Source organism: Xiphophorus couchianus, chromosome 3, assembly GCF_001444195.1.
Source record: "Xiphophorus couchianus chromosome 3, X_couchianus-1.0, whole genome shotgun sequence".
NCBI lineage: Eukaryota > Metazoa > Chordata > Actinopteri > Cyprinodontiformes > Poeciliidae > Xiphophorus > Xiphophorus couchianus.
The window spans coordinates 13,436,683-13,463,710 of record NC_040230.1 but is presented as its reverse complement, the minus strand read 5'-3'; the positions used below and the strand labels follow the sequence as shown (position 1 = coordinate 13,463,710).

The 27,028-nt window shown below is 38.6% G+C and overlaps 1 protein-coding gene across 1 annotated transcript; it reads left to right on the top strand.

Moving 5' to 3' along the window:
* The first annotated feature begins 1,919 nt into the window (after nucleotides 1-1,919).
* Nucleotides 1,920-26,746, top strand: cacng8b (calcium channel, voltage-dependent, gamma subunit 8b). The gene is made up of 6 exons (XM_028013553.1): nucleotides 1,920-2,253; nucleotides 16,174-16,487; nucleotides 17,152-17,376; nucleotides 20,125-20,208; nucleotides 22,611-22,751; nucleotides 24,251-26,746. The coding sequence occupies exons 3-6, from the start codon at nucleotides 17,154-17,156 to the stop codon at nucleotides 25,042-25,044; spliced, it is 1,242 nt and encodes a 413-aa protein (XP_027869354.1). The 5' UTR covers nucleotides 1,920-2,253; nucleotides 16,174-16,487; nucleotides 17,152-17,153; the 3' UTR covers nucleotides 25,045-26,746.
* Nucleotides 26,747-27,028: the final 282 nt, after the last annotated feature.

The following is a 27,028-nucleotide window of genomic DNA, read 5'->3' as shown; positions in this document are numbered from 1 at the left end:
CCTTAAGCATGCTATTCAGTCAGGGGGAATTTGATTAATAAGACGCTTTAAAAATGCAACACAAAACCCTGGTAATTTCAGGTTTTATGAACCCTCACAATGCTTGAGGAGTTAAGTATGTACACAGCTTCATTAACTCCTCATCAGAACCACAGGTGGATTACATCATGCAGCGCTGCACTGATGAACAAATTTGAGCAAATTACAGTTTCTCACAAATGTGAGAACACCCGTCACATTTTTGTAAATATTTCATTGTGGGTGCTGTGGTGGCACTTTGGTAAAACACAACCCATGTGTGGAGGCCTTAGTCTTCCACGCGGATGTCACAAGTTCGAGTCCTGATGACCTTTGCTGCATGTCTTCCTCCTATCTCATTACCCACTAGCCTGTCTATCTACTTTCAAATAAAGGCTGCTTAAGCCAAAACAAAATCCTTTAAAATATATATATTTCACTATATCCTTTTATGGAACAACAGTGGAGATATAACACTTTGATACAATTTATCTGTGTAACAGTATAACTCTATTGTCCCCTCAAGATACCTCAACACAGTTATTAATGTCTTGACCGCTGGAAACAAAAATACATATACAGTACAGACCAAACGTTTGGACACACCTTTTAATTCAGTGAGTTTCCTTTATTTTCATGACTATTGACATTGTAGATTCACACTGAAGGCATCAAAACTATGAATAACACATGTGGAAATATGCACTAAACAAAAAAGTGTAAAACAACAGAAAATACCCCTTATATTCTAGTTTCTTCAAAGTAGCAACCTTTTGCTGTGATCACTGCTTTGCACACACTCTGCATTTTCTTGATGAGCTTCAAGAGGTCGTCACCTGAAATGGTTTTCACTTCATAGGTGTTGCCCTGTCAGGTTAAAAAGTGGGATTTCTTGCCTTATTAATAGTCATGAAAATAAAGAAAACCCATTGAATTAGAAAGGTGTGTCCAAACTTTTGGTCTGTACTGTACCTCAAAATTGAGCCTAAAGTGTCAATATTTTGTGTGACAGTGGCCGCCGTTATTTTTGTAGCACTGCCTTAACACTCTTGGCCTGGAGTTCAGCAGAGCCTCTCTGGTTGCCAGTGGAGCCCTCTGCTTCTTCTCCATGATGGCATCACAGGACTGGTGAATGTTCAAGACCTTGCTCTCCTCCACCTTCTATTTGAGGATGCACCAGAGATGCTCAGTAAGGTTTAGGTCTTTCTGGAAGTATCAAGCTACTTTATGCCCTAGAAGTAGGGAGTCCTCTGAAAGTTATTTTGAGAGGACTGCAGATGTATTCTGTCATACAAGCTTTACTTTATGCATTAAATATGTCTTTAGTGTTGTCCAAATAACAGATACAATAAATGTGAAGGGTGCACTTACTTTTAAGAGATACTGTACTCAAGCGTGCATGGACATATTTCATAGAAGGCCAAAATTTCTGTATTAAAAAACTATTTTGTTAGTCTTATGTAATATTACAGGGAGAGAATTGTGGTTTTATTTATAATCAGTAAAATCAAAAAACACAATTTGTTAGTGTGACATCTTTATCTAATTTACAAAACTCTTAGAAAAGCAATTATGATATTGACAAGAGGGAAAAAAGTTTTTGTTTTTCCACAATACATTAAGGTTTCAAAAATAAGATGTGTTTTATCAAATATGCAATGAATATTCGATAACCTCAGAGATTACACAATCAAATCGGTGGAGATTTGACTGCTGGGAGTATTTTAGATTTCGTAACAAAGTGGATAAAATGATTAAAAAGTCCAAAGTAGTTCAAATGCAGCAGAACGACACTAGTCAAGTTTCAAGTCGGAAGCTAACTTCATGGCGGTCAGGGAGGCAAGCGAGCGCTCATCCAACCAACCCAAGGGGCGGGGGAGACGCATTCTCTCCGAGTACACACACACGCAGCGGCCACATCCACGGCAGACAAATCCGTGCTCAGTGACGTGTCCTGTATTAGCCTTTTTTTTGTAATGCATGTTCAACCCTTTTCCATCAGACTAATTTGAATTGCTGCAAACCTCCCTTGGTTGCTTCTTCTTATTTCTATCATTTCTTGCTGCAATCCCTTTAAAAACATTTTTATTTATTTATTTATTGCCGCGATTATTTATCCTCTCAACAGTCCACCCCCCTTGTCTTCTTCTTCCCCCCTCAGTCTCCATCTCTTGGGGGAGTGCAAGGACGCTGTGAATTTATATATATATGTTTATATATAAAAAGGAACTGAAGGTAAGAGATCTGCACGTTTCTTTCAATAATCCCACTGTGGCAGCGTTGTGTTTTTGACTTTGCAGTGTTTCGGTTCACCAGTTCACCCAGTGCAATTTACATGCAACATTAATCCGTTTCACTCACCTATTAACAGTGCTACAGTGTGGGATCTGCAGCGACAAATAATGATAGTAATTCTCACACTTCTGCCATCGCTCTAATTAGACGCTGTTGATAAATGTTCCCATCTTATTTGCCCGGGTGTATAATTAGCTATTACAACGTCTTTTATGCATATTCGACCCCTGTAACTGCTTGCTTGGATGAACCCCCCCGCGCCCCTTCTTCCTCCCGCTCCCACTCTCCCATTCTGCATTTGCACGGCAGGTGTGAGGCTGAAATATCTGTTGAATTTGCAGAAATAGGTCAACCAATGGATGACTGGACAAAATGTGTGATTTGTCTCTCTTGTCTGCTCTGTGGCTTGACGCTGGCGTCCATTTTCCACCGTGTAGCCTCTGCATGCATGGTGATGTGTGTGTGCGTGTGTGTGCGTGCCTTTCTCTGCTAATAAATGCACCGCAGTCCGCATCACTATAACTGAGCTGTCCACGCTGGCAGCGCTGTAGCTCCAAACTCGTAAAGGTGTTTCGTTTAATCACCGGTCTGCACTCCTGCTGCTGAGCTCCCATCAGTGCAGTGCAGAGAAGGGCCAAATGTACAGCTCCATGTTGAACCCATGAAACACATCGTGCTGATGGATCCTGAAAATTCATGTTCCCACCAGACTGCTGTCAGTGTTCACATGCTGCCTATGCAGCTGATTACATGAAGCAAAAAGTGGAAGGAAAAGTCATAAAGCAACCAGAATGTTTGCTGCAGCAGACGGGAGTTTCTGTGCAAATTAATGCCATCTTCACTCTGACTGCAACCTTTCTACACAGAGGCAAACAAATACTCTGAAGTCTGCAGTTGTCTCATGTACTTATGGTGATCTGTCTGCAAAGTGCTGCAGTTTCAGGAACAGCTACAAATGCAGCCTGAATGTCCAGCAGTTCCCCCTCCTGCAGTTTAATGCTGATCCACCTTCTTGATGTAGATGAGTTTGACAAACATTTAATTTTTCACACATGTATCAGACTTTAAGTCATTTCAGAATGTCTGGAAACTAGGTATGGGCCCCCATGAGATTCTCCCAGTATTCTAATGTTGATCAAAAATACTTTCACTTCTTTTTCATATGCGTACGTGCACAAAATTGAGATTATGATATTGCGTTTGTTTAAAATGCAAAAGAAACCATTACAACTATTGCATCTAAAATTTTCATGTTGCATTTACTTATTGTTATTTTAATTTATACACAGAGACTTAAGTGAAAATAATGTGTTTAACTGCACAGAATATTGGCCATTTTTTACATTTTCTTTCAGACCTGTCCCTGTCTGTAAGCATGAGCTGCTTGGACCTCAGCAGCACTGCTCTGCTGTTTATACTTTGGCTACGTTGAACCACAGCCTATCACTCAGATATGAACAGTTTTAACTACAGGCTCATAGGAGGGCACTAATGCTCTGTTTTGAACAGTGTCTGCTCAGAACAGAAGAAGAAGAAGAAGAAAACAAAACTTAAAAGCAAGAATCGGTTTGGTGTCCTTTGTGATCTCAGGGAGATAAATTATCCAGGTGGAGAACAAAGCAGATTTCCCACACTGTACTGTAAAACATAGTCTTTTTGTTCTTCTTCTCCCTTTCTTGCCCTCATTGCAGTTTCTCCTGTCTGATGTGTATTTGGTGCTTACACTTGGACTGGGTGTTATTGTGTCTGTCTGTGGGTACAGTCAGCATGGAAACAAAACTTGGCTGGAGCTGGAACTCTGTGAAGTCCTGTTAGGCATTATTTACATCACTTGAAACACGCCGCTTGAAACCTGCTGACGTCAGTTTTATAAACTGACCATGAATATTTAAAAACTGACCAGCTTATCTATTGTTTAAATGAGAAAGAAGAGTATACCATTTATAAGTCTGCTGACTAGCAGTGAGCAGCAACAAGTGGTAGATGGGGGAGAATTTATTACTTTCTCTTCATTAGAAACTTTAACCCTTAGGAATGGAAAGCATAACTATTTTAAGCTAAGTAGGAAGTTATCTACCTTCCTACTTCTGTCCTCCTGTTGATATACTTATTATAAAGACAGTTCATATTACTGCTAATAATTTAAACATCAACGTAAATGTTCAGTTACTGTTCAAGATTCAGACCTTTCTGCCCTCTTCAACTGTTCCCATGCAAAGAGCATTTTTTATTATTATGTTCATTCACACAGATGATAAGATGCAATGCAGTACCCTACATTGTTCTAAGCATACATCACCATGTGAATTGCTGAAGCTATGGATCAGAATACAGACCCATTCTATCTGCTGAGTTATGATAGTTTGTTGCCTCATCTTCTTCCCACTGACTTCCTGCTGTTTTTTCTTTTAAAATGTGCAATTCCTTCTTTAGAGACAGTTGGTCTATTGTCTGCTGGTCGCCCCCTCAGCTCTTCCACCTGCCGTGTGTTAAACTTTTTCTGCGCCGTGTGTGCGAGGTGTGATCTGTGAGGTTTTGATGATCATCTCTGTGGATGCTAGATTACACTGAAACCTCCTAGTTGGCTCTGAGATCTGCTGCTTACACAGTGAGGTGACTCACTGCAGACAGTAGTGATGCGAAGCCCACTCAGGGTTAGGTTTTTGTTTTACTGATTGCCAAATCATAATCATCTAATACTCAAGTGGTTCCCAGTGACCTGAAATAATCTCTCTGGGTGTTTTTATTTGCTTTTCTGAGCTGTTTTGCTCACATATGATAGCTGCTTGGGTGGCCAGGTCTGTTTCTTACTCTCTGTTCCCCTCTGCAGGGAAACAATTCTGCAGCCATCATCAGATCTGTCATGTAGCTATTGTTCAGAGGATCAATGCCTTTGTTGCAATTTTCATGGTAGTCTGAGGTTTCAGAGTTGTTCCACTCTCCCTCTCTTTAGTCAAGCGGAGACTCAGGAGAAAAGCCTTACAGTGCTGTGTAACAACATTGTGTGTTTCAATTAAATAGGCTTCTAGGATCCCAAATAAATTAAGCAATCCAAAACACTGCCATCAGTTTCAAATCCTGCAACTTAAGCCAATACTTATCATCTAAACACTGTTTTGGCTACATTTAAGTAATTAGACTAAGGAAATCCAAATCATGGGGGAAAAAAGAACAAAATTGTTAAAAGTTCCAGTGAGAAAGTTTGTTATTAAAGTTTTCTAATTGACTTCAGTCTCAGTGGAAAAGACCTCTATAGTAATGTACTCAAAGTTAGTGTGACTGAAAAAGCACAGCCTCCTACAACCAAGTAGAAAGACTCTGCATTCAGACTTTATTAAAATTATCATATTGTTAGGAAAATGACTCTGAGTTGCAATTTTACATGACTTAGGACTTTCTGCTTCATAGCCTTGTGATGATAGACTGTCCTTATTGTGGTCCAGGTCCTTTTTCACCAACAGAGTGCTGTAGACAAAACATTAAGATGATTGCAAATGCAGTAATGTTACAGGAGACCCAGTCTGGTGATAGAAAGTAGAGCATATCTGTATATGTAAGTAGTGTTATTCTGCAAAAAGTGTGAATACAGTAACATAGCTGAAGCCTGCAACTCTAAGCTACAGCTTGCAATTATTAAATGAGCAGCAGTAACAACACTGTAGGATTTGTTTCCAGTTGTGCTCGTCAGCTGACTTAGCTAAATAATGAAGAGGTGAAATTGTTGTTCTTTATGTGATACTAGAAATTATAATTGTTTATGGTCCAAAGGGTAAAATTATCATACAGTTTTAAATTAATAATTACTTTATTTCTGATAGCACTGTAGCAGATAATGGTGGCATGTTCAAATGTTTCCAGTCTATTGCTGTGGATTTTTTTCTTTATTAAAGGGATTAAAGATAACATTTTCTTTAGCAATTGTGCATTTTTTTGGTCAACTTCATAATCCTGATTTTTGTTTAGGTCTTATAATACTGATAGAAATTAGGAGGGCATTCAATTTTTTTTATTCTAGTTTCTCTGCTGTGAGCCATCATTTATTATTTATGTCAGGAGGAGAGATGACATAATAATGAGAACAGTTGCTTTTAAAGAGGCTTTACCGTTATTTTAAAACAAAGCTAATCTTATGTAACAGATTAGCTTGTCTTTGGTAGTGCAGCAGTCTCTTTGTGTAGATTCTACAAGCTGTAGAATATCTTCAACATATCATTTCCAAATTAATCATATTTCATTAGACAAAAGCTTAAAAGAACAAAACGGAGAATCTATGCTTTAAATCATTTGGCCTTCCTGTTGTCAGCAGAAAGTCTTGCTCTCTTTACATTCAAATGAACAGCAGACATGCCTCGACATTTAGCAGAAAATATAAATTTACAACAAACCCATGTGTGATTAATGACCCTCTTTCTTACTTGTGCTTCATTTCAAACATCTCACTGGCATTAGAAAAAGCTACCAGTGAGACTTCTTCCCCCAGAAGCATTTTTAAGAGTCTTGCTGTCAGTGTGAAGCTTTGGCTCTTAATATGATGCATTCAATAAAGAAAATATCAGAATTTTGACCTTCCAACTGGTCGGCCTGTTGATTTGAGTTACCGATCGATTTGTCTGTGATTCTCTGACTGTGACAGAATTGCCATGGTGTGGAAAGTTAGTGCTAAAAATATAATATAAACAATGGTTAGTGTTTGTTTTTTCATGTATGCTAATACTCTGTGTGATTGGATACTGGATCTGAATTTGGCACCAGTCCAAATTTATGAGTTGTTTCTCCTTGTCATCCCATGGACTGAGAAAATATCTACATTTTAAATGTCTCTGTAGGCATAAATGAAAAATAACACTCCAGGGTTTTCAAAAGCTGTGCAGACTTCAGAGTTTAGTGGAATAAAAATGTGAACTCCAAATGTAAGTAAAGTACAAGTCCAAGAAATACTTTCCAGTTCAAACTGAAAAATCACAGCCAACAGATGACACAGCCTCTGGTTGCGTAGTTTTGATATCTTTTAGTAAAATGAATTAACTATGATATTTCATTTACTCAAAGTTGATAAAACTCATAATTTAAGATTATAATATTATATCAGACCCATAAAAATAGGAAATGTGGGTTTAATGAGAAGTATTTTTAATATCAGCTTAAATGTTATTTTCAAATAGTTATCTTAATTTGACAAATGGCTTCAAAGGAATTAATATTTTAACTTATTGAATATGAGCACATGTTAATACTGTAATATATTCATGATTGGAAGAACTGTGATGTCATATGCTTCCACAATGAACATATTTTGATAGTAATATAACAGTGTTTCTCCAGCAAGAATTGTAGGGTTTTTTATTAAGTAAACATGCCATAAATACTGTGGTGCCATTCCAGCTGTGGACAGATTAATTAGAAATAGTGACAATTTAAACATGAGAGTGCCAAATAGAGAATTTTGGTGTAAAAAGCAACATGGAAGTGGATAAATAGTGTGAACAGAAAAAAGTAATTGTACTTTGAAGTATTACTCTATATTAACCTTTAATGGTTTAGGATGTAGAAATGGGCTGGTCAAAAGTATACAAGGTTTTAAAAAGTTTCAGTTTCAAAATGAATACATTTTCTGTCAGACTGTTCCTTTCCAAGATCCTTTAATAAGACATCAGAGAAAATGTCAGTCACCAAAGTTTTCTCTCCCAACGCAGAGCTTGAGTAATTAACAACCTTTCATCAGCTTGATAGACTATTAGTGCTTCGTTATTATGAGCAGTACTGGTGAAAGGATGTAGAAAAGCTTGCTAGATTTGTCACTTTCTTTTTTAATCAGAGGTCAATAAAGTGATTTGAATACTCGCTAAATACAACTACAAAATCACTAACTTTACAACACCGAATCAAACTAATGAGCCTATGTTTTTGGACAAGGGGAACATACAGTATTTGTTGGTACAAACATACAGTTGTCTAAACCCTATGGTGGACTTCAAAAGAATCCTAAACCTTTAACTTGAGTAGAAACCAGTTTTCAAAACATGACAAGTCTTGTCAAAAACTAAAAGCTTTGTGGATAATTCAAGGAGTTATGCAATGAAAGCAACCAGTTAAAGTGCTAAATATTCCTTCTGGAGGCCTTCCAATTGAGGTCATCATGAAGAAGCCTGAAGGCAGACCCATGAGAGTCTGGAGAGATGACATCTCACAGATGGAGTGGGAACCCCCCTCCCCCCTCCCCCCCCTCCCCCCCGAGTCTCTGCAGTGAGCTACAACAGGTAGACGTGGACGGGAGGTCTGGGAATCTCTGATCAGGCCTTTGCCCTGATGGCTGGTTATGAACCACAATTTGGATAGAGTGAATTCAGAAACCCATATCATCGGATTTTGTTCAGTATTGCTTTCAAGGCCTTGATCGAAACCTCATGGCATCTGGCTGCACCCATATTTTCACCATTAGTTTAGTAATGTACAAGCTACACACTTAGCTATTCGCTGTATTTTTCTTGTAGTGAAATATTTTCAATTTATATAAAGGAGTCCATATGCAGCAAAGCTTTTGACATGTATTCTTTGAAAAGACCTAATAGTGATGGTTTGGAATAAAGGTAAGAGAATTCACATTTTTGACTTGTAAATGATAAAAAAATATATTGTTGGGATAAATTAAATGTGTGAGATTTGTAAACTTTTTTTGTACATTTTGTACAAATTAGTCTTTTTATTGGATTTGAAAGGATAATATTCTTCATGTCTTCATGTCAGGTTTCTTGAGTATCATCTTATTGTGCTAAGTTACTTTGAGGGTACTTCTCATTTCTTAATATCTAGTAAGCATTTTAGCTTTCAGCCAATATTTCCCAGGATTCTGGGTATTCTCATAAAGCTAACAACCTTACAAAGCTATTGAAGAAAACAGCCTACTCAGTTAGGAGCATAATTACACCACAGTGCTGATACTGGAGAACTAAAGAGGACGTCTTCACATTAGAGCAGTTAAACACTTGCACGTGAGTTTGTATGCATTTAATCCCCCGTTATGTTTCTTGCATAATTCATATAAATACATTACATTTTGTTAGAAGTTTTGAAGTCCACCTTTTAGGGTCCTGTTTTCTTCCTCATCATAAATATTTCGTCATTCCCTCTTCAACACTGAGCGATCAAATAAGGAGCTAAAAGAAATGTAGACTGTTGTCATGTTTTTAATCAACATTGCATGGTTTTAAAATGTTTTGTTGATGTCTTGTTTAAGGTTTTATCCAGGTTGAGATTGAGTTGTTTCTGTTGGTGATGTGAATCATGCGGCTCTTGCACAGCAGGCAGATGCAAACTCTTTGAGTAAAAGGAAAATGATCAACTATCTGCCTTTGCTGTGCTTACTGTAATATTGTTTAGAATTACTAATTAATGGGTGTCTAAAATGTGGCCTGTGTCATTTGTGGCCTTTAGAATAATTTTGTATACATTTTGATAAATATTAAAAAATGGAACATGTAGCGCACGGACGCAGGCGGTTTGTCCAGATGGATGTTTTAACATTTTTGTGTCACATTTCTGCTGAGGGGAGGGTTTTCATAAAAGATGCTGACAAATTAACTTCTTCTAAAAATGAAAATTGTTTTTGGCACAACACAAAGCATTCGTTTTAATTTAAAACATTACTTGTTTTTTAATCCTATAATCAAAATGAAGGAAATAGTAATACAAATCCAGTGGGTGTTGCTCAACAATGAAGTTGTATAAAAGGAAGCAGAGTCATCAGTCTAAAATATTTTGGACTTTGTATATCTGTTTCAAAAAGATAAATCTAAAACATCATGAAACCATTTTAAATGTTTCTCACTCATTTCAGACAATATGAGTGCAATGTTTATTTTAATTTTGATGATTATGGCTTGCAATAAAGCATTTAAAAACGCTCATAAATTGACAATATATGGAGCACACAGTCATGGGGACTCTTGATAGATTTCCAGAATATTCCCTCCCCAAGGAGGGTAAGCCACAAAATATAATTGCTGAAGAAGTTGTTTGTACTCAGATTGCTGTATCCAAGCATCGTCATGGAAAGTTTAGTGGAAGAAAAAAAGTTTCACAAGCAAAAAGAATAATCACATTCTTAAGAGGATTGTCAAGCAAAAGCAAAAGCTACTCAAATATTTGGGGAAGCTTCACTAGCAGAACTGAAGCTGTAGTCAGCACATCAAGAGCCATTACTCAGAGAGGAATCCTACAGATGTTGCATTCCTCTTGTCAAGTCACTCCTGAACCAGAGACAATTTAAGAACAGTCTCACCTGTGGAAAGGATAAAAAAAAACCTGGACTTTTCCACAGTCCTCTTTTCAGATGAGAGCAAAGTTTGCATTTCATTTGTAAGTCAAAATCCCAGAGTCTGGAGGAAGAGTAGAAAACCATAACATCAATATTGTTTGAAGTCCAGTGTGAAGTTCCCACAGTTAGTGATGACTTTTGCTAGTATATGGTGGTGTTGATCCATTGTGTTTTCTGAAGTACTCAGTCAGCAATGCCTCCTATCAGGAAAATTAAGAGCACTTCATGCCTGCATCTGGTGTCAAAACTTACAGAGATGCTCATTTAATTTCCTAGCAGGACTTAATCAAATATACTAAAAGCTGCTTCATTGACAGTTATGATACTCTGCTTGGTTGACTTAAATCCTTTTGAGAACCTCTGATCTGCGGTCAAAAGGAAGATGAGAGACTCCAGACCCAACATTACAGATTACCTGAAGTAACCTGGGCTTCCATTACATCTCAGCAGAACCACAGGCTGATTGTTTCCGTGCCACACTGCATTGATGCAGGAATTCATGCTCAATAGAGCACATAGACATGAACATCCTTTTCAAAAGCCTGACATTTCTGTTAAATTTTTTATCATCTTATCTAATATTCTAATCTTTTGAGACACTGAATTTTGGATTTTCATTGTTCACATGTTCCTTTTAAGGCAAACGTGCATGACTCTTTTAATTTCAGATCTACAATTATTATTTATTACTTGTATTTTTATATTCTATTTTTTCTATTGTTTTTTTTGTTGTAGTTTGAAGAGCAGGTAAAATTGACAAAATCATAATAAGCAAATTTATTGTTTTCAAACAAATAAAAAACAACACTGGACACTGCTGCAGAGGATGTAACATTTTCACATTTTTCCTTCTGTATAAAATCTTCCCATTTAATGGGTCATCTTGCAGCAGAAAGCAAAATAGTGAAGGTACTATGTATGCATGATTGCTAATATGTCTGTTTTTAAAGCAGAGGTTTGTGGGTTCATAAGCATAAGGTTATTCTGACACACTTTATTTTTGGAACCTTTTACACCAAGGTGTTACTTTCTCTGGCAGATCTGCTAAGACTGGAAACCCTGGGTTACATGCAGTCTGAGGACCTTAGTGGACTTTTCACTCTGGCTTAATGGCTCCTCTGCTGTTCTTTGAAGCTGCTTTTAAAAATGACCTATTTTAGGATTTCTTTATCATTTTGACAGTTGTGGGGGCTTAAGCCTGTGTGTGTGCTTACATGCCAAAGATTTCCTTGCTTGTGGATCGTGTTCTGTGCACCTGCACATGTGCGTCGTTTCTGCTGACATAGATACGGGCGTTCCAATGATATTAATACAGCATTTCAGCAGTGAGCTCAGGTGTGCAACAAGAGAACAGAAATAATTTCTGCTCAGAATGACTTGGATGTTTGTGTGTTTTTGCAAATGCTCCCTCTGCTGCCGTCTCAGAATAGAATGCACTGTTTTTATTTTTAGAAACTTTCATCTTAAGTAGGCCTAGAGCATTTTTTTTTCTTTTCAATTAAGGAATCAGTAAAACCCTTTGCCATTTCCACCAGCTGTAAATGTGACTTTTAATATTTCAACACAAGACCTGTTTCTTCAACCTTGCTAGTATTAGTCAGTGGGATGGCACTTTGTTATGCTGATTCTCACACAAGACCAGGGCCTTCCACGTGTGGAAAACTTATTGCAGCTGTCATCATTTATTCAACAAGCAGTTTGGTGGTTGATTTATGCAATGAATAGCTAATGGAGCAGCTGCTACAAGACTCAAATCTGCTCTGTGATTTATGGCTACGATATTATAGCTACAACATATTGGGTGGGCTTCTACAAAAACAAAAGTATTCTGTCGTGCTGGGAATGAGTCATGCAGGTAGATGTGATTATATCTGAGGTTTTCTGACAGGTGAACACCTGCTTTGTAATGGGCTCTGCGGCCACTGGCTTGGCTGCTGTGTTTGGTGCTGCAGTTGTCCTGCTGCAACTAATAGGCCTCTGGCTGGCCTGTGCTGCTCTGGGTGATGCAGACTTATTATAAACAACCTCACTTTGAAGGCTATCATTGTAGTACGGACTATTTGTTATACAAAACATACAAACTTATACTGTCCTTCTTCAAAACATAACATACTGGCTTATTAAATCAAGCTGAAAATTTAATTAAAAAAGTTAACAAGTGCATTCAAAGGGTCAACATTAGCCATTAGCCTGAGAAGAACTTTCACCAGGGAATAAATTGGACTATTTATGTGTAATTCAACAAAATATCCAAAAACGTTTTGGATCGTAGTTCTGCTCTCTGACGATATTTATATCTACTCTTATAACCAGTAAAGGTTGAAATCAACATCTTGACCTGCATTTCTATGTACCTTGCATCATTCCCACATAGTTATGTTAACTACCGAGACATGCAAATAAATTGTTTATTCCTACTATGCAGACAATTTGGTGGAGCATTGGGGACATTTCAGGATTTCATTTTTCATATTTGACATTAGACATAATGGACTTTGTCTAACAGTAGCCAGTTAGTTTTGATTTTCAAAACTAACTGGCTGTCATAAAAGCCTGTTAGGGTTGGCTTTTATTGTTGTCATAAAAGTGTACTATAACAAGGGATTGTATTTGGGTATAAAAATGATTTTAAAAAACACAGACAGGAATTTAATGATTTCTTTGCTCTATGTAGGTGTTCTACGAATAAAGCATACAAATATTAAAATGTTAAAGCTGCTGTAAAAACCTGCAGCATGTAAAAACAGGTTTAAAATTGGGAAATGAAATGTACTAGCTTTTGTTGAACATCAAGTCCTCTTAGAATGTCAACTTGTGTTGCTTTTGATGTGATCCTGGTCTGAATAGTGCATGTGCAAAAGTGTCAGGGGTGTGAAATTCACAGTTGTGCTTCATCAGGATGGGGTATGTACTTCTGCAATAAGGTCGCCATCTTGTTTGAATTTCCTTTCAATAAAAGTCCAACCAGCTTGGAAGAAGCATACATACCTCTGAACTGCACATAGTGGTTGATGATCAATGTAAGCTTTGATTTTAGGTCTATAGTGTCATAAAATATGCATATTTCCTGCCCTAAGTACCCAATGTGCACAATGCCCTTCTACTTGCCTTGTACACAAAGCATGCTGGAATTTGACAACCTTTCACTTATTCACTCATTTACTTTTGCCTTGTTTCTCCCTTGGTCTTGTTCCCAACGTTCCCTGTCATCCCCCTCTTTCCTTAATTATGAGAGAGAAATGCAATTTACAGATAATTAAGTGACAATTATAATCTACTACTCAGGGGAGGCTTTGCCTTGGGGAATAACATAGTAGGTTATCCTTGAGGTCATTTGTTAAATACCAGAGCCACACACACACACTTGTGCACATTATAACATTGGTGATTGGAGTGTGATGAATTTATTTATTTATTCCTTATGAAAATTCAGTATGTTTGTATGACACAAAATAGCTTCTGTGTCATAGCTTAAACATGCCATGTGTAACAAATAAGCCACACTGCAGTGGTGTCCTTAGACAGTTTACATAATGAGGAGCCTGAATGTAGAGATATGAGGCTAACTGTCTAACATTGGGAGCGGAGGGAAACATTACCGGGATTCAATAAGATTGGACTAGACCCATCCTTGGATGCTCTGAAGAGGATAAGGCTGCACACACATACACATTTAAAAAAATCACTCCGGCTCTCCTTCTGTCTCTGAGGCAGATCTCTGCTTTGGGTCTTACAATGCAAACAGGATGTAACCTATTTTGATCACGGTGCCATATTGCATCGTTAAATATTCAAAGACTCAACTGAACTGCATTATGTCTGCTAAATGGTGTTCGTAGAATGCTCTGTTCTGCTTACTTGGATCCCTTATCTGGATCTATTAAGAAAAAAATAAGGATGAATGTTTGTTTTTTTCAACTGAGGTCACTTAATTGTAAATTAAATATATTTTTGTGTGTGCTTTTGGTAGCATCTGGGCTGCAGTGGCAGTGGACCTCTCTACTGGTTTGTCTGGCTAGATTTCAGAGTCAATAACTGTAACTGGAAATATCCCCTTTTATGTTTTATTTCCATCTCTCCTCTCTGCCTTTCCCTTTCTGCGTCTCTCGTCGGCCCATCTCGTTTCCCATCTTTTGCTCTCTGCTGATCCCAACTTTGGAATTCACGGTTGCTATGGTAACAACGTCGGGTTGGTCCTCTCTCCCTTTTCAGACTAGATGCTGTGCACATGCTCTAAAGTCACTCTCACTTTAGCCTGTCACAGTGCCCTTGCTATAATTGCCCTCTTTAGCAGGATGCAAATATGGTTTCACAGAAAAGCTGGAAGCCGGAAAATAATTTTGTGACTAAGTTTAAGGTTAAAGCACTTCTCCCAGTGGTCCAAAATATTGCAAACGCGTAGCTTTTGCATGCACTGAGAGAATGTTTTATTGGTGTTTCGTCCTATATCACATCTCTCTGTGGTAATCACAGGAATTCAGTCAGCAGTGAAGGGAAAAGAGCACCTGAGAGGACACACTAGGTTTTGCTGAGGACACTATGCTCAAGATTGCAATGTGGTCACAGCTCAGTCATCTTGTGCAAAGTGGTGTGTTCAAGTGTTTGAAATAACCCACAGAGAGGATCTGAAACTAGAAAAAGCACAATTTGGGGCAAATACCACCAGAAGTTTACCTTTCTGTAAGATGGCTACAGCTTTGATGCCGTCATGCTATTTATGGTGGATGTGTTTTGACCGATAGAAAAACTTGTTGGCCGACTGAAAACTTTGTGAAAAGTCTGTCAGTTATGAGGCACTCCCCTTAAATACATTGGATCTATATTGGGAAAAAGAGTGTAACATTTACAACATGTTGCCACATTTTTTGGTTCCTTACTAGACTACTGAGGATCATTTTTAAACCCAGATTCCTAACTTTATTTTTGTCAAAATTTGCAACCGTGCGGTTTGTGGGATTCAACAACAATGCTGAACCACCATGTGGTAATACCATCATTACTACAGACACCAAAACTCAAACGAAGGTACTAAAAACTGCTGAAGTTCTTCTGGGTCAATTGTAGCTCACAATTTCTCTGAGATTGCAGCTTCTGGTTTTGTTAATTGACCCTATCAGCTTATATATGAAGCTAAATTAAAACAGAGTCAGGACAAAGCAAGTCTGACGTGGTAATAAAACAGAAAAGTGGTTACGTAATGACTGGTTTCTAACAGTAGGCTTGATAGACAACAACATCGTAATTTTTAATTATCACCTGATAAGCAGTTCACATCAATGCAACACAAATGGAGTTTCTTAATTTCTGTTATCAAAAACTCAATTTGCAGGTCAACAAATGGTATTTAATTAACACAGTTTTTAAAAAAATATGTTAGGCGGATGCTTTTATTATTCCTGTCATTGCACTAGGGAATGATCTATGCCAGTAAATTATTTATTGATAATTATATCATTACTTCATGTAGATCTAGTAGATTATAAATACAACTTAACATTTTAAATAATTAGTAATAACTTCATATTTTTGTTCTCTTTCTTTTGCAGCAACAGACAGGAGGTGCGGTGACCATGGGTTTTCTATTGCAAATTTTCTGCTAACGGAGGACGGACAGAGTGGGGTAGCTGTCCACAACCCCCACAAGCTTCACTTTCTCCAGGAAAGGAAGAATAAAGGAAAAAAGAGAGACTGGGGTAAAAGTGAGAGAGGCACAAGAGGAAAAACAAGCTCAAGAAGGAGCGAGGGGAGCAGGTGAAAACAGTCGATGGATGCTGTCCGGATCGAGGGGGCAGCAAGTTCTTCACTGACGAGGAAAAAAAAGATTTCAAAATTGAGTCGAAGGATAGAAACTCGCCGTCAGGTAGGGACCAGTCTTTTTCCTCACAGGTTTTTATCTGCATGCAGTAAAAAAAGGTTTATCAGTAAGACGTGGCTCCAGTATAATAGTGAGCAACTTTACAAAGCACACTTGCACAGGGCAGTACGGCATGCAGTAACCAGGTTATGGGGTGCTGTCTGTGCAAGTGCATGCAAAGAAGTTGGTTTGTTAAAAGCACACCAGCTTCTAATATTGACTGGTACAAGGTGATCACGTGTAATCTGGTGTGCATGTGTTTATACATTCATCTCCAGTTCTGCTGATTGTGAGGTTGAGAACAGAGTCCTGCTCATGAATATGTAGCAGACAGAGCTTGGGAGGGAGTGTGATCTTCTCTGCTCCACATCAATTCAGTCTTGTTAAGCAGAGTCAGCAGAGTCATTAAACTCTCCTCCAAGGACACATCATGAGGGCCACTCACACACCTCCCACACCTGCCTCCACCTCTTGTCGTTGCTTGTCTCATCATCTCACTTCTCATATCAGCCTCCCGCTTATCACCTCACCCGCTGCTTTTTCAGCTTAACTTCACAGTGTCTATGACTGTAAATCCTCTCCTGCACAACAAATGCTTGTCTGTTCCCGGGCTGCGTCTTTTAATGTCCACTCTTTCTATCCCCTCCCTCACTTTCCACTTCTCCTAAAGGCATGGTGTGTGAGAAGGGGATCCAGATCCTCCTCACCACCGTGGGGGCATTCGCTGCCTTCGGCCTGATGACGGTGGCCATAGGGACGGACTACTGGCTGTATTCCCGTGCCCTCATCTGCAACAGCACAGCCAACATCACGCAGGATGATCCCCACAACAAGGACAAGAAGGACCCTGGGGCACTCACCCACTCGGGGCTGTGGAGAATATGCTGCCTGGAAGGTATGGGAAAAGATTTATGTCAAAAGGTGCGATCTGACGTTTGGTTAAAATTTGGCTGTTCAGGAATAAATATAGGTACATGGTTTCAAATTAGAACTTTATGTAAATCGAAGTAAAACTTTTGCCTTTAGGATCTCTAGGGACTGAAAAAAAAATTACAATTCTTCTTCCACAAGCCGTCTGTCTAAATGGATCCAATCTGACCGTTCATATTCAAACATCTGAAGCAAAATTAGTGTTGAAAATACTAGAAAGTTGATTATTAAGAAACAGGTATTACTGTGAGATACAACATAACTACAGATATTTTATTTAGGAGGACTTTACCTGCAATCCTATAATCAGACCTCTAGAAAAATGATGAGCTTCTGTTGTCTTTAAATAAATTAGAACGAATAAAGTGAACTATTATCTTAAACTCTAAAGATAACTACTATTCGACCATTAAACACGATTTGCCCATTTGCAGATTTCCTCTGTTTTTGCTTTTTTGTGATTTTTTTTCATTTTTCAGATTATCCAAAGAATTTTTAGGTTGGTGGACAATTGCTTTTTCACAAGAGACCAAGTTGTCTCGATTGACAAATGATATAATCATTTAAAATTTTTTTTTTTTTACTTAAATTATTTTTTGTCTGATATTGCATTTTTAAAAATCTAACATCAATTTAGAAAGGATTAATAAAGGATTTTTAAGTTTATCCCCCAAAATGCTTCAAACACATATTCCCCCCAAAAAATCTCTAAACCTTTGAGTAACTTCTAGAAACCTCACAGTTTTCTGAGATATATACAATTTCATGTTGAAAAGTATTTTTAACATCCTGTAGTGTCCTTTGTTTCAGCGCAAAGGGATTAGAACTCCTTTTACAATTAACTGGATGTCATAGAAGCATCTTAGGAGATAGTGGTATTATTATAGAATAGAATTTTCAGTTGTGTTTGTTACATGGTGCCAGAGTAACAAGAAAACAATTTTTTGCATAATTGCTTTCTAATTACATGACACTGAAGCATAACCTCCTCTCAAAATAATTCATTACTCCTTGTCATTGATTCAGGTCGCCTTTATTTCAGTCTTGTTTTGAAACAAAAGCCTCTGCCCTCTCATCGATTTCAGATTTGAAAGAGGCAGTTGATACAAAATCTGGCAGCATCCATCTCTCCATCTTCAGTTTGTTACAGCAGCACAAGCTGCTAATTCATTATACATTTGACTGCCTGGCTAGAGCTCAACACTGAACGCTGGGATGGAGTTAGCAGTGAAGGAGCCACAGTCTAAGGGGTGTGTGAGCTGAGTGATCTGTGCCTTTCCTCACATCCACATTGAGGTGGAAGCCTTTCTGGTCCCTTATAAAATCTCTTGGCTCTCTTTTTAAAGCATCTCCAACCCATTCCTAGCTTGGTCATTGTATAAAGCTAATTTGTCCTCATTGCTAAGCTTCCTGATAGCAAAGCAGCCAATTACAGATAAGCTCAAGCCCTTGCAGCTTTGCTGCAGTGCAACCCCCACCCTCTTCTTTCATTACCCCACTCTCCCAGTTTCCTCCTTCTTCATGCTTTGTCTCACTCTCTAAACATTACATTTCATCTTTCACTGCTTTCCCCCGTTTCCCTCTCCGTAACTTCCATTCAGTCCTTTTGCTCACATTGTGGTGCAGTAAAGCTGACAGTGTTTTGGCACAGCTTGGAGGTCATGTATCCTTGATGTATGTGGAGTATTCATCAGAGACAGATGCTCAGTGGTCGCGCAGTGATGCAGTGAGGTGTAGCTGTGGTGGAAGTGCGGGACAGGCTGGCTCTAAAAGATTTATGTCTGTGGGTGGGCAGCAGTATTATGCTGTGGATGGAGACATACTGCTCTGCTCAATCTTATTTGCAGATTAATGTGGCCATGAGAATTACAAGTACACAAATTCAGTTCAGTTTATTTACATGGCGCCAATTCACAACTTGCCATCTCAAAGCATGTTACAAAAAAAGTAATTTCTATCCAATCATATATACATTCCTATTTGAGGAAACCCATCAGATTGCGTCATATAGCAACAGTAGACAATCACTTGCATTGAACAAATCAGTAAGACACTGAATTTTGTGCTCATAAGTTGAGGAAATATGAAAAGTGGTGAGAGACATATGTAAGTTGCTGTATGTCCAGCTTATCGTTGCCTTGAAGCTATTATGGCCAAATCCAAGAATGTGACCTAACTGACCTCCCACTCCTTTGTACCTACATCTGTTTTTTATTTTTTTTTTTTTCAGACTAACCAGAGGAAATAAAAGATCTATGAGACAGAAATCAGCTCATCTCACATCTTTCCGTCTCCCTCCGTCTGTGTCTCTTCATTCCAACACTTCATCTGTTTCACAATCCATCTATCAGCAACAGTTTTGTCCTCGCTCTCATCATCATGCGTCCGTCTGTCTGTCTACATGCAAGATGAGGGTAGTTATCTGTCTGGCTGTGTGTCTCCATATGTGTAGAAATGAATCTCTGTGTTTTCACTAACACCTTTTGCTTCCAGAAGCAGTTCCAGTAGTGCTTGGGATTTCCCCCAATATGTTGAAGTTTGCTATTCTGTGGAGAGTTGAGATGAAAATTAAAAAAAATTAAGATACCACTGTTTTCATGTCATTTAGATCCTGTTCTCCAGGATTGCTGATGTTTTCTATCGTTAAAACTGTAGTTACGGGTTTGGGCGTTTTGTTGACTCAGGTCACCCTTTTTCTTCTCTTATTTCCCAGGAGTGAAGAGAGGAGTGTGTTCTCAGATTAATCATTTCCCAGAGGATGCAGACTTTGACCATGATGGAGCAGAGTATGTCCTACGTAAGTCAATGCTCATGAATCAGAACAGGATAAGTAACCGTAAATCAGGGTTTTACTGTTAGAAAACGATAACAAAATGATTTTGCCGGGGACACTTTTAATTATCTTTAGCATCTCACATTTATAACTAGTACACAAAGCCTGGCTTGCATTACTTCAACACTCTGTGTGTATTTATTTACAAAAGAGTCCAGGTCAAAAAAATAAATCAGAACTACTCTAGCTGTGTTTCCATTACAAATATGCGCAAAACTTTTTTGATATTCTGCTGATGTCAAAAAAACACAATTTTGCAATTGCTGTGTACAATAATTCATTAAAAATCAAGGTGGTTCTTTTCTGTCCTCTCTCAGTTTCTCACAACCAAAATGAATCCCAGGCATGTTTTTGCATATCCTCAAAAATGACTTTTTACTTCTGTGTGTTTTCCCACTTATATTTCCTCATTGACACTGAACTCTCAGTTTGAGTCTTCTTCCCTTACTAACAACATCCAACTAAAGAGTGTTGCTGTTTTGGTGGATTTAGAGATTGGAAAACGCACACAGACTAGAATCAGGGGTGGGCAACTCCAGGCCTGGAGGGCCGGTCTCCTGCAACTTTTAGATGCGTCTCTACTTCAACACACCTGAGTCAAATAATGAGGTCATTAGCAGGACTCTGGAGAACTTGACTGAACTTAGGAGGTGATTCAGCTGTTGGATTCAGGTGTGTTGGACCAGGGAGACATCTAAGAGTTGCAGGACACCGGCCCTCGAGGACCAGGATTGCCCACCCCTGGACTAGATGAACCAGGAGATTCTTTATATATGTCAAATACTTACATCACATTCTTATTATAGCTCATATGTAGACTGGAAATGTTCACCACTGTGACAGAAGTGGTGTAATCATGACTCAAATATCCCTGTACTGACCCATCAAGACTATTACTTTGTCTCATGTTATGCTAATCTGCATGGTTTACTCACCTCGAGATGCTTAATGGTTGAAACTGAATGTGAAAGTTATTGTACTCTTTACTGTCTAATTATGTTGGTTAGTAATGATCTGACCACTTGGAGGCACTCATAGACTACTAAATAGACTATTTTGTGAGATGTCACTATTTTGTGACATCTCATAGACTACTACTTTCATTTCCAGCCACTAATGAAACTTTGATCTTTTATTATAAAAAAAATGTGTAAACTTCATGACGACATCACAGAAAATGGCATTTCACCACTTTGGACTTAGACTACATGCTGTATTAAAAATGAGAACACATTAAAAGGAGCACATACTTTGAAAACATGGCAGGAGATGATATTTCAGAAATTCCCCTTCATTTATCCATGCTCAGATTTATGTGTTACCTTCATGCAATGCAAGATAAATAACAGTATGAAAGCAGCTTAGGCTACCTGTCAGAGTCAAGCTACGAACGTGACCATTTTCAGTCATTAGATGGTTTTCACAAAATCTTTAGTGTATGATCGGAATGATGAGACAGATAGTAGTGCAGAAAGTGTAGAAATTGGGGTTCAAATAGCTTTTTCCTCTGACGACATTGTCCCAAAGAAACACACAAACAAACATATGACAGTATGTAGAAAGGCCAGGGAGCTGGGGTGCCCTAGTTCGCACTCAGTGCCCTGCAGTGATGTCTTTCTGCTCTGTGATATGCTACATGTGAGCCTGTGCATGCATAAAGCCTGTGCTCTGTTTACAATGTTGCAGAGGCATTTTGCTGGCATTTAGGTGGCATTTTCTCTCCAGTGGCCTAGTTGTCCTAGATGAGAGAGGAGTGTTAATGTGTGTGGGGGAGTGTGTTTGTGTTTTTGGTTAGCAAACCTAAAGAAAGATTTGAAGCCACATGGGAACATTTTAATTCAAATGCGCGTGTAGAATCAAGCAAACTGTGTCATCTCTAACAGTAAAATATTATTTAAGTCATTTTTAATTTTTCTATTGTGGCACATGATTTTTTAAGGGTCTTCCTAATTTTTCGTAGTAACCTTTAAGAATAGATGTATTTACTAAAATTGGGTAATTTAAATCAACTTCTTTCTTTGGGCACGCATGTCCAGTGAAGTCAAATAAATCAACATTTTTACCACTGATATTGGACAATACTCTAAACTTTGAAACATAAAATAACAGTAACTGGTTATAAATTATACATTGTGTGATCTATAACCAATAAAAAAGGATGTTATCATAAACATAACAGTTTCTTAACTAATTAATTAATCGCCAGCAACATTGGCAAAGTCAGCCTGAAGAACAAGCCAAAACATTACCCTTGTTTCTTTAACCCTGACACATTTTGAGGAGTATAAAGGCTTTACATTTATTTATGTTTAATTGTCATATTCATCTTGCTAGTTGCTCACTGTTATCCCTCTTTTCTTTTTCAGGAGTAGTCAGGGCTTCCAACATCTTCCCAATCCTTAGTGCCATCCTGCTGCTGATGGGTGGGGTTTGCATTGCTGCTAGTCGTTTCTATAAAAGCAAAAGGAACATCATCCTTGGGGCAGGAATCCTGTTTGTAGCTGCAGGTAATAGATGAATATTGCATAGATGCCTTGTAGGAAATGTTTACATACTTGTGATATGTACATGTGTGTGTAAATTCATCTGAGTAGTTCTAAGATGTTATCTGAAAAATTAAGTACTTTGAAAGGAGACCGTCAGGGCTTGGTTTCTTTAGAGATTCCTGAAACACGTGACAGATTCGGGTGGCCAGAAGCTATCTCAAGTTTCAAAAGCAAAAAGACATTTAGAAGACATGGAAAATGACATAATTGAACTGGTTGGTCTCAAGGAAGCTCTAAAAATACTTTTCAACCTTCAGAAAGCATCAGCAGGAATCACTGTGGGCCCTGTGCAGTTTAGGGGAGAACTGCTGACCCAAGTGTTGGAGGGAACACTTTAAGGATTGCAATTTAGTCACCATGTCCTTCATGGAGGAGGCGGAGTCACAGGATTTGGGTGACAGTAACTCCATAATAATGGTTGAAGGCATTGAGGTGTTTAATATGCTCCCTGTTTGAAGGGCACAACGGAAGGACGAGATTCATCATGAGATGCTGAAGAATTTAGTAATTTGAGGCTGTCATGGCTGACTCGCCTCTTCAGTGTCCCATGGAAGAGTGTAACAGCACCTATAAAGAAGGCGGTCCTGATTTTTAAGAAAGGCGACCAGAGAGTCTGTTCCACCTGTCAAGGGATCATACTTCTAGCTTCCTTTAGGCCAGGTCTCAAAATCTTATGACCATTGTTCCCAAAATGGTTTGAACTCCTCCACAACTTCCCCTTGTTGCCAATTGAGTTTGTGTTGTTCATGGACGTGATCTTATGAATCAGTCCTAGAAAGGATTGTTTCTGGTTTGGGATCTCAGGGTCTCATCTTGGCTTTTTTCAGATGGTTGTCGCCTTTAAGGCCACAGTCTTCAGTGTGCACTGGAGTGTTTTTGGTATGAGGAACAAAGAACTAAGACTAAAAGCAAGGTTCTCAATTGCAATGCATACTCAAACCCTCACCTATGAGGAAAGAATGAAATCCAGGAAGAAGAGGCTGGAAAATCTGAGAAAATTCTTCATCCTTGGTGTTTCTTTAGAGAATCTTTTCAAATGGTTCAGGCATTTGATCAAGAAGGACCTGATGCCTCTCTTTGGAGTCTTTCTAGGCATGCTGAACTGGGATGACACCAGTATTAAACCTGGACCCAGTGGAGACACAACTGGAAACACGTTGGAATCCTTTATTATGAGCTGGAAAGAGAGATACCTAGGTTTCCCTGGTGAACTTGTGACCCCTGTAACCTGATGTTTGAAGATAAACAATGTATTTCAAGTGATGCTCGCCTACACATTAGGAATGCTTTTCATGCATTTTCTTTAACATTTAATTGTAATCACTGCTTGAGATATTTTATAGTATTTTATAAACGTATCCACTTTATGAATACTTTTCAGGCTTTTTCTTTAACATTTAATTGTAATCGCTAATTGAGATATTTTTTTTACAATTAGAACATTGTTTTTGCCCTTACAGGTCTGAGTAACATAATTGGTGTGATCGTCTACATTTCGGCTGCACTAGGAGACATTTCGCCTAAGAAAGATGAAGACAAAAAATGGCAGTATTCCTATGGATGGTCCTTTTACTTTGGAGGATTATCCTTCATCATGGCCGAGATGGTTGGGGTACTGGCTGTCAACATCTACATCGAGAAAAACAAAGAGCTCCGCTGCCGCTCTCGCACCGACATCTTTAAAAGCACAACGCACGCCATGTTGCGCCTGCCCAGCTACCGCTTCCGCCGTCGCTCACGCTCCTCGTCACGCTCCACCGACCCGTCCCGCTCCCGAGACCCTTCGCCCGTTGGAGGAGGTGGAGGGAAGAACTTCGGCCTGCCTCCCTCTGCGCTGCTCTCCCAGGGGCCCATTTCAGTTTCCACTCTGCCCAACCCGCACTCTCGTTCGCACACGGCCCTGGCTGGAGGAGACATCTCCCTCTACACGCTGTCTCGCGACCCCAAACTGGCAGGTCTGCCGCCCATGTACGGCACCGTGGACAGGGCCACACTCTACCAGCTCCACAACTGCTTCCCGAAAGATGGGGGCGGAGGAGGGGGAGTCATGATGAGCGGCACGCTGCCCTCACTCAAGTCACATAACCCTTCTAACACTTCCAACTCCAACGCACCAATGGCTAACTCTGTGGCTCCTCCGCCGTTCACGTCATCCACAGTAGACAGGGAACGAGGGATGGGGACTCTGGACAGACTGAAGGGAGACAGGGAGAGCAACTCTAACACTCTTAATAGGAAGACAACACCTGTGTAGAGGGAGGTAAGAAGAAAGATGGTGGGATAGTGAAAGAGGGAACATAAAAAAATAGGACAGCAGATAACTCTCCTCCTTGTTCACTGTTATTTAGTTCACTCAATCTCACTGAGAACAAAAAAAGAAGAGTAATAACAGAACGATAATAACAACAACAATGAACTTTCACAAAATAAACTATTTTGATATTTCGATGTGCTAGAAATGATTTATTTTGTTAATGAGCAAATGCAATTAACCTTGGGCTACTATGAAAACATTTCACTTAATTTCTGTGCAAGAGTATCGCTAATTTAACCAGAGCATCATTCATGTAAATTGTTGTTGTGATTATTCTCGGTGTTATTACAGGCTAGTTGTATTTGCAAACACTAGTTTGGAATGAAATGTTGATTTTCATGGTGTTGTTTTTCTCTGCGTTAACTTTTTTTTAGATCTTTATGACTTTTACTGTGAATCCATGCAGAGCCACTGAGAGCCGACAGTGAGCTGTGTGTAGCCGTGTGTTAAAGAATGAGTGTGCACAAATTGTTGGCGAATGAGAGCCTGTTTTATTTTTTTAACTCCCATAATGTAGTTTTCCTTTATAAAAAAGAAGTCAGATGTGAATACTGTAAATTGTCTTCCAAATACTGATGCTAAAAGAAATGCAACAATAATATGAGCAACTGAGGCAGTCAACAATCTCCATTGTTAGTGCAGGTTTGGGTTTTCTATGGGCCTCTGTTTGTCTTATTTCCATTCTAATCAGTGTTAGCAGTTAGTACTTGTAGCTTTATTGTGTTGAAGATGTTTATTCTTGGGCATTAATGGAAACCTCTTTTGGAGGGGATAAAAAAAACAAAAAAGCAAAATAACATATGTACAGAATCAGGTAAAGATTGCTTCCTGAAAAGAGAGAAAAAAACAACAACAAAGAATCCATCTTTTTTTTTGCATTAAAAAAATACCCTAATGGGACCCATGCAAATAATCATTTTCAGTCACGGAACAAAACACATCTATGTGGGATAAAAGGGTTTAAACAAAGAGGAAACTTGGGGAAAAACGACATGTACATTGTAATTTATGCATATTTGTAAACTCTATAGATACGTTCTTTTGGGACCACAGTTCAAGCATTTGGAAAAAGCAGGTTCAGATTGATGGACACCTGTCGGCTGAGTTCCCATCAGACTCGAACCTAAAGCCAGTCCATATCTGGTCAGTTTTTTTCTTTACCTTATCACATCTCTGATAATAGTTTCCTCACAGAGACAAACTCCCAAACTTCCCCAAAGAGTCTTTTCACTGTGCTTCCCATAAAACTGCCGACTCCTGAGTGAGAGCTGTTGATGCTGATGAGAATGTAAACACATGTGAACTCCCCCACCCTCCCACCGCTCTGCTAAACTGTTCCAAGTGACTGCAGATCCAGGTGGAAACCTGGGATTCACCTGCTACGTGATGAAATGAAGAAACTAAATAATAACCAGATGCTTCCAGATTCTATATGTTTTTAATTTGTTTGATTTCATTTCAGAAAAAATAAAAAAAAAAATCTGTCTAAACTGCATTCAGACAGCATTTATGTGGGCAATATGAATAGTATGTAGTTGAGAATAGATATATCTAGACAAATGACTATGATTTATCTAAATGTGTGATAAACTCAAACACTGTATTGCACGAAGTTTATAAAAAAAAAACAATAACGGACATATTCACAGACTTTTGTCTTTTGTTCATTTTTTAAGGAAAATATGTTAGACTGTTTCCTACTGTGAGACAAAGACTTAACAAGCATGAGTTTACATCTACAGTATGTGAAGATGTAAACCGTTTTAATGTCTGTCATTATCTGGGGAAAAAATACTTTTCAATATTAATTCTGCAGTTTGGAGTTTCAAATTTCATTGTTCCATCATTTTACATCTAAGCAGTATTTGAAAATTTCAAGAAATATTTTTTTTTTTTTCGTTTGGGGTTTTTTTTAAAATCAGAG

Coding starts and splice junctions, on each gene's coding strand:
- cacng8b (XM_028013553.1), top strand. CDS start 17,154: ATGGTGTGTGAGAAGGGGATCCAGATCCTCCTCACCACCGTGGGGGCA. Junction 17,377..20,124: donor GAGAATATGCTGCCTGGAAG/GTATGGGAAAAG, acceptor CTTATTTCCCAG/GAGTGAAGAGAGGAGTGTGT. Junction 20,209..22,610: donor TGGAGCAGAGTATGTCCTAC/GTAAGTCAATGC, acceptor TTTCTTTTTCAG/GAGTAGTCAGGGCTTCCAAC.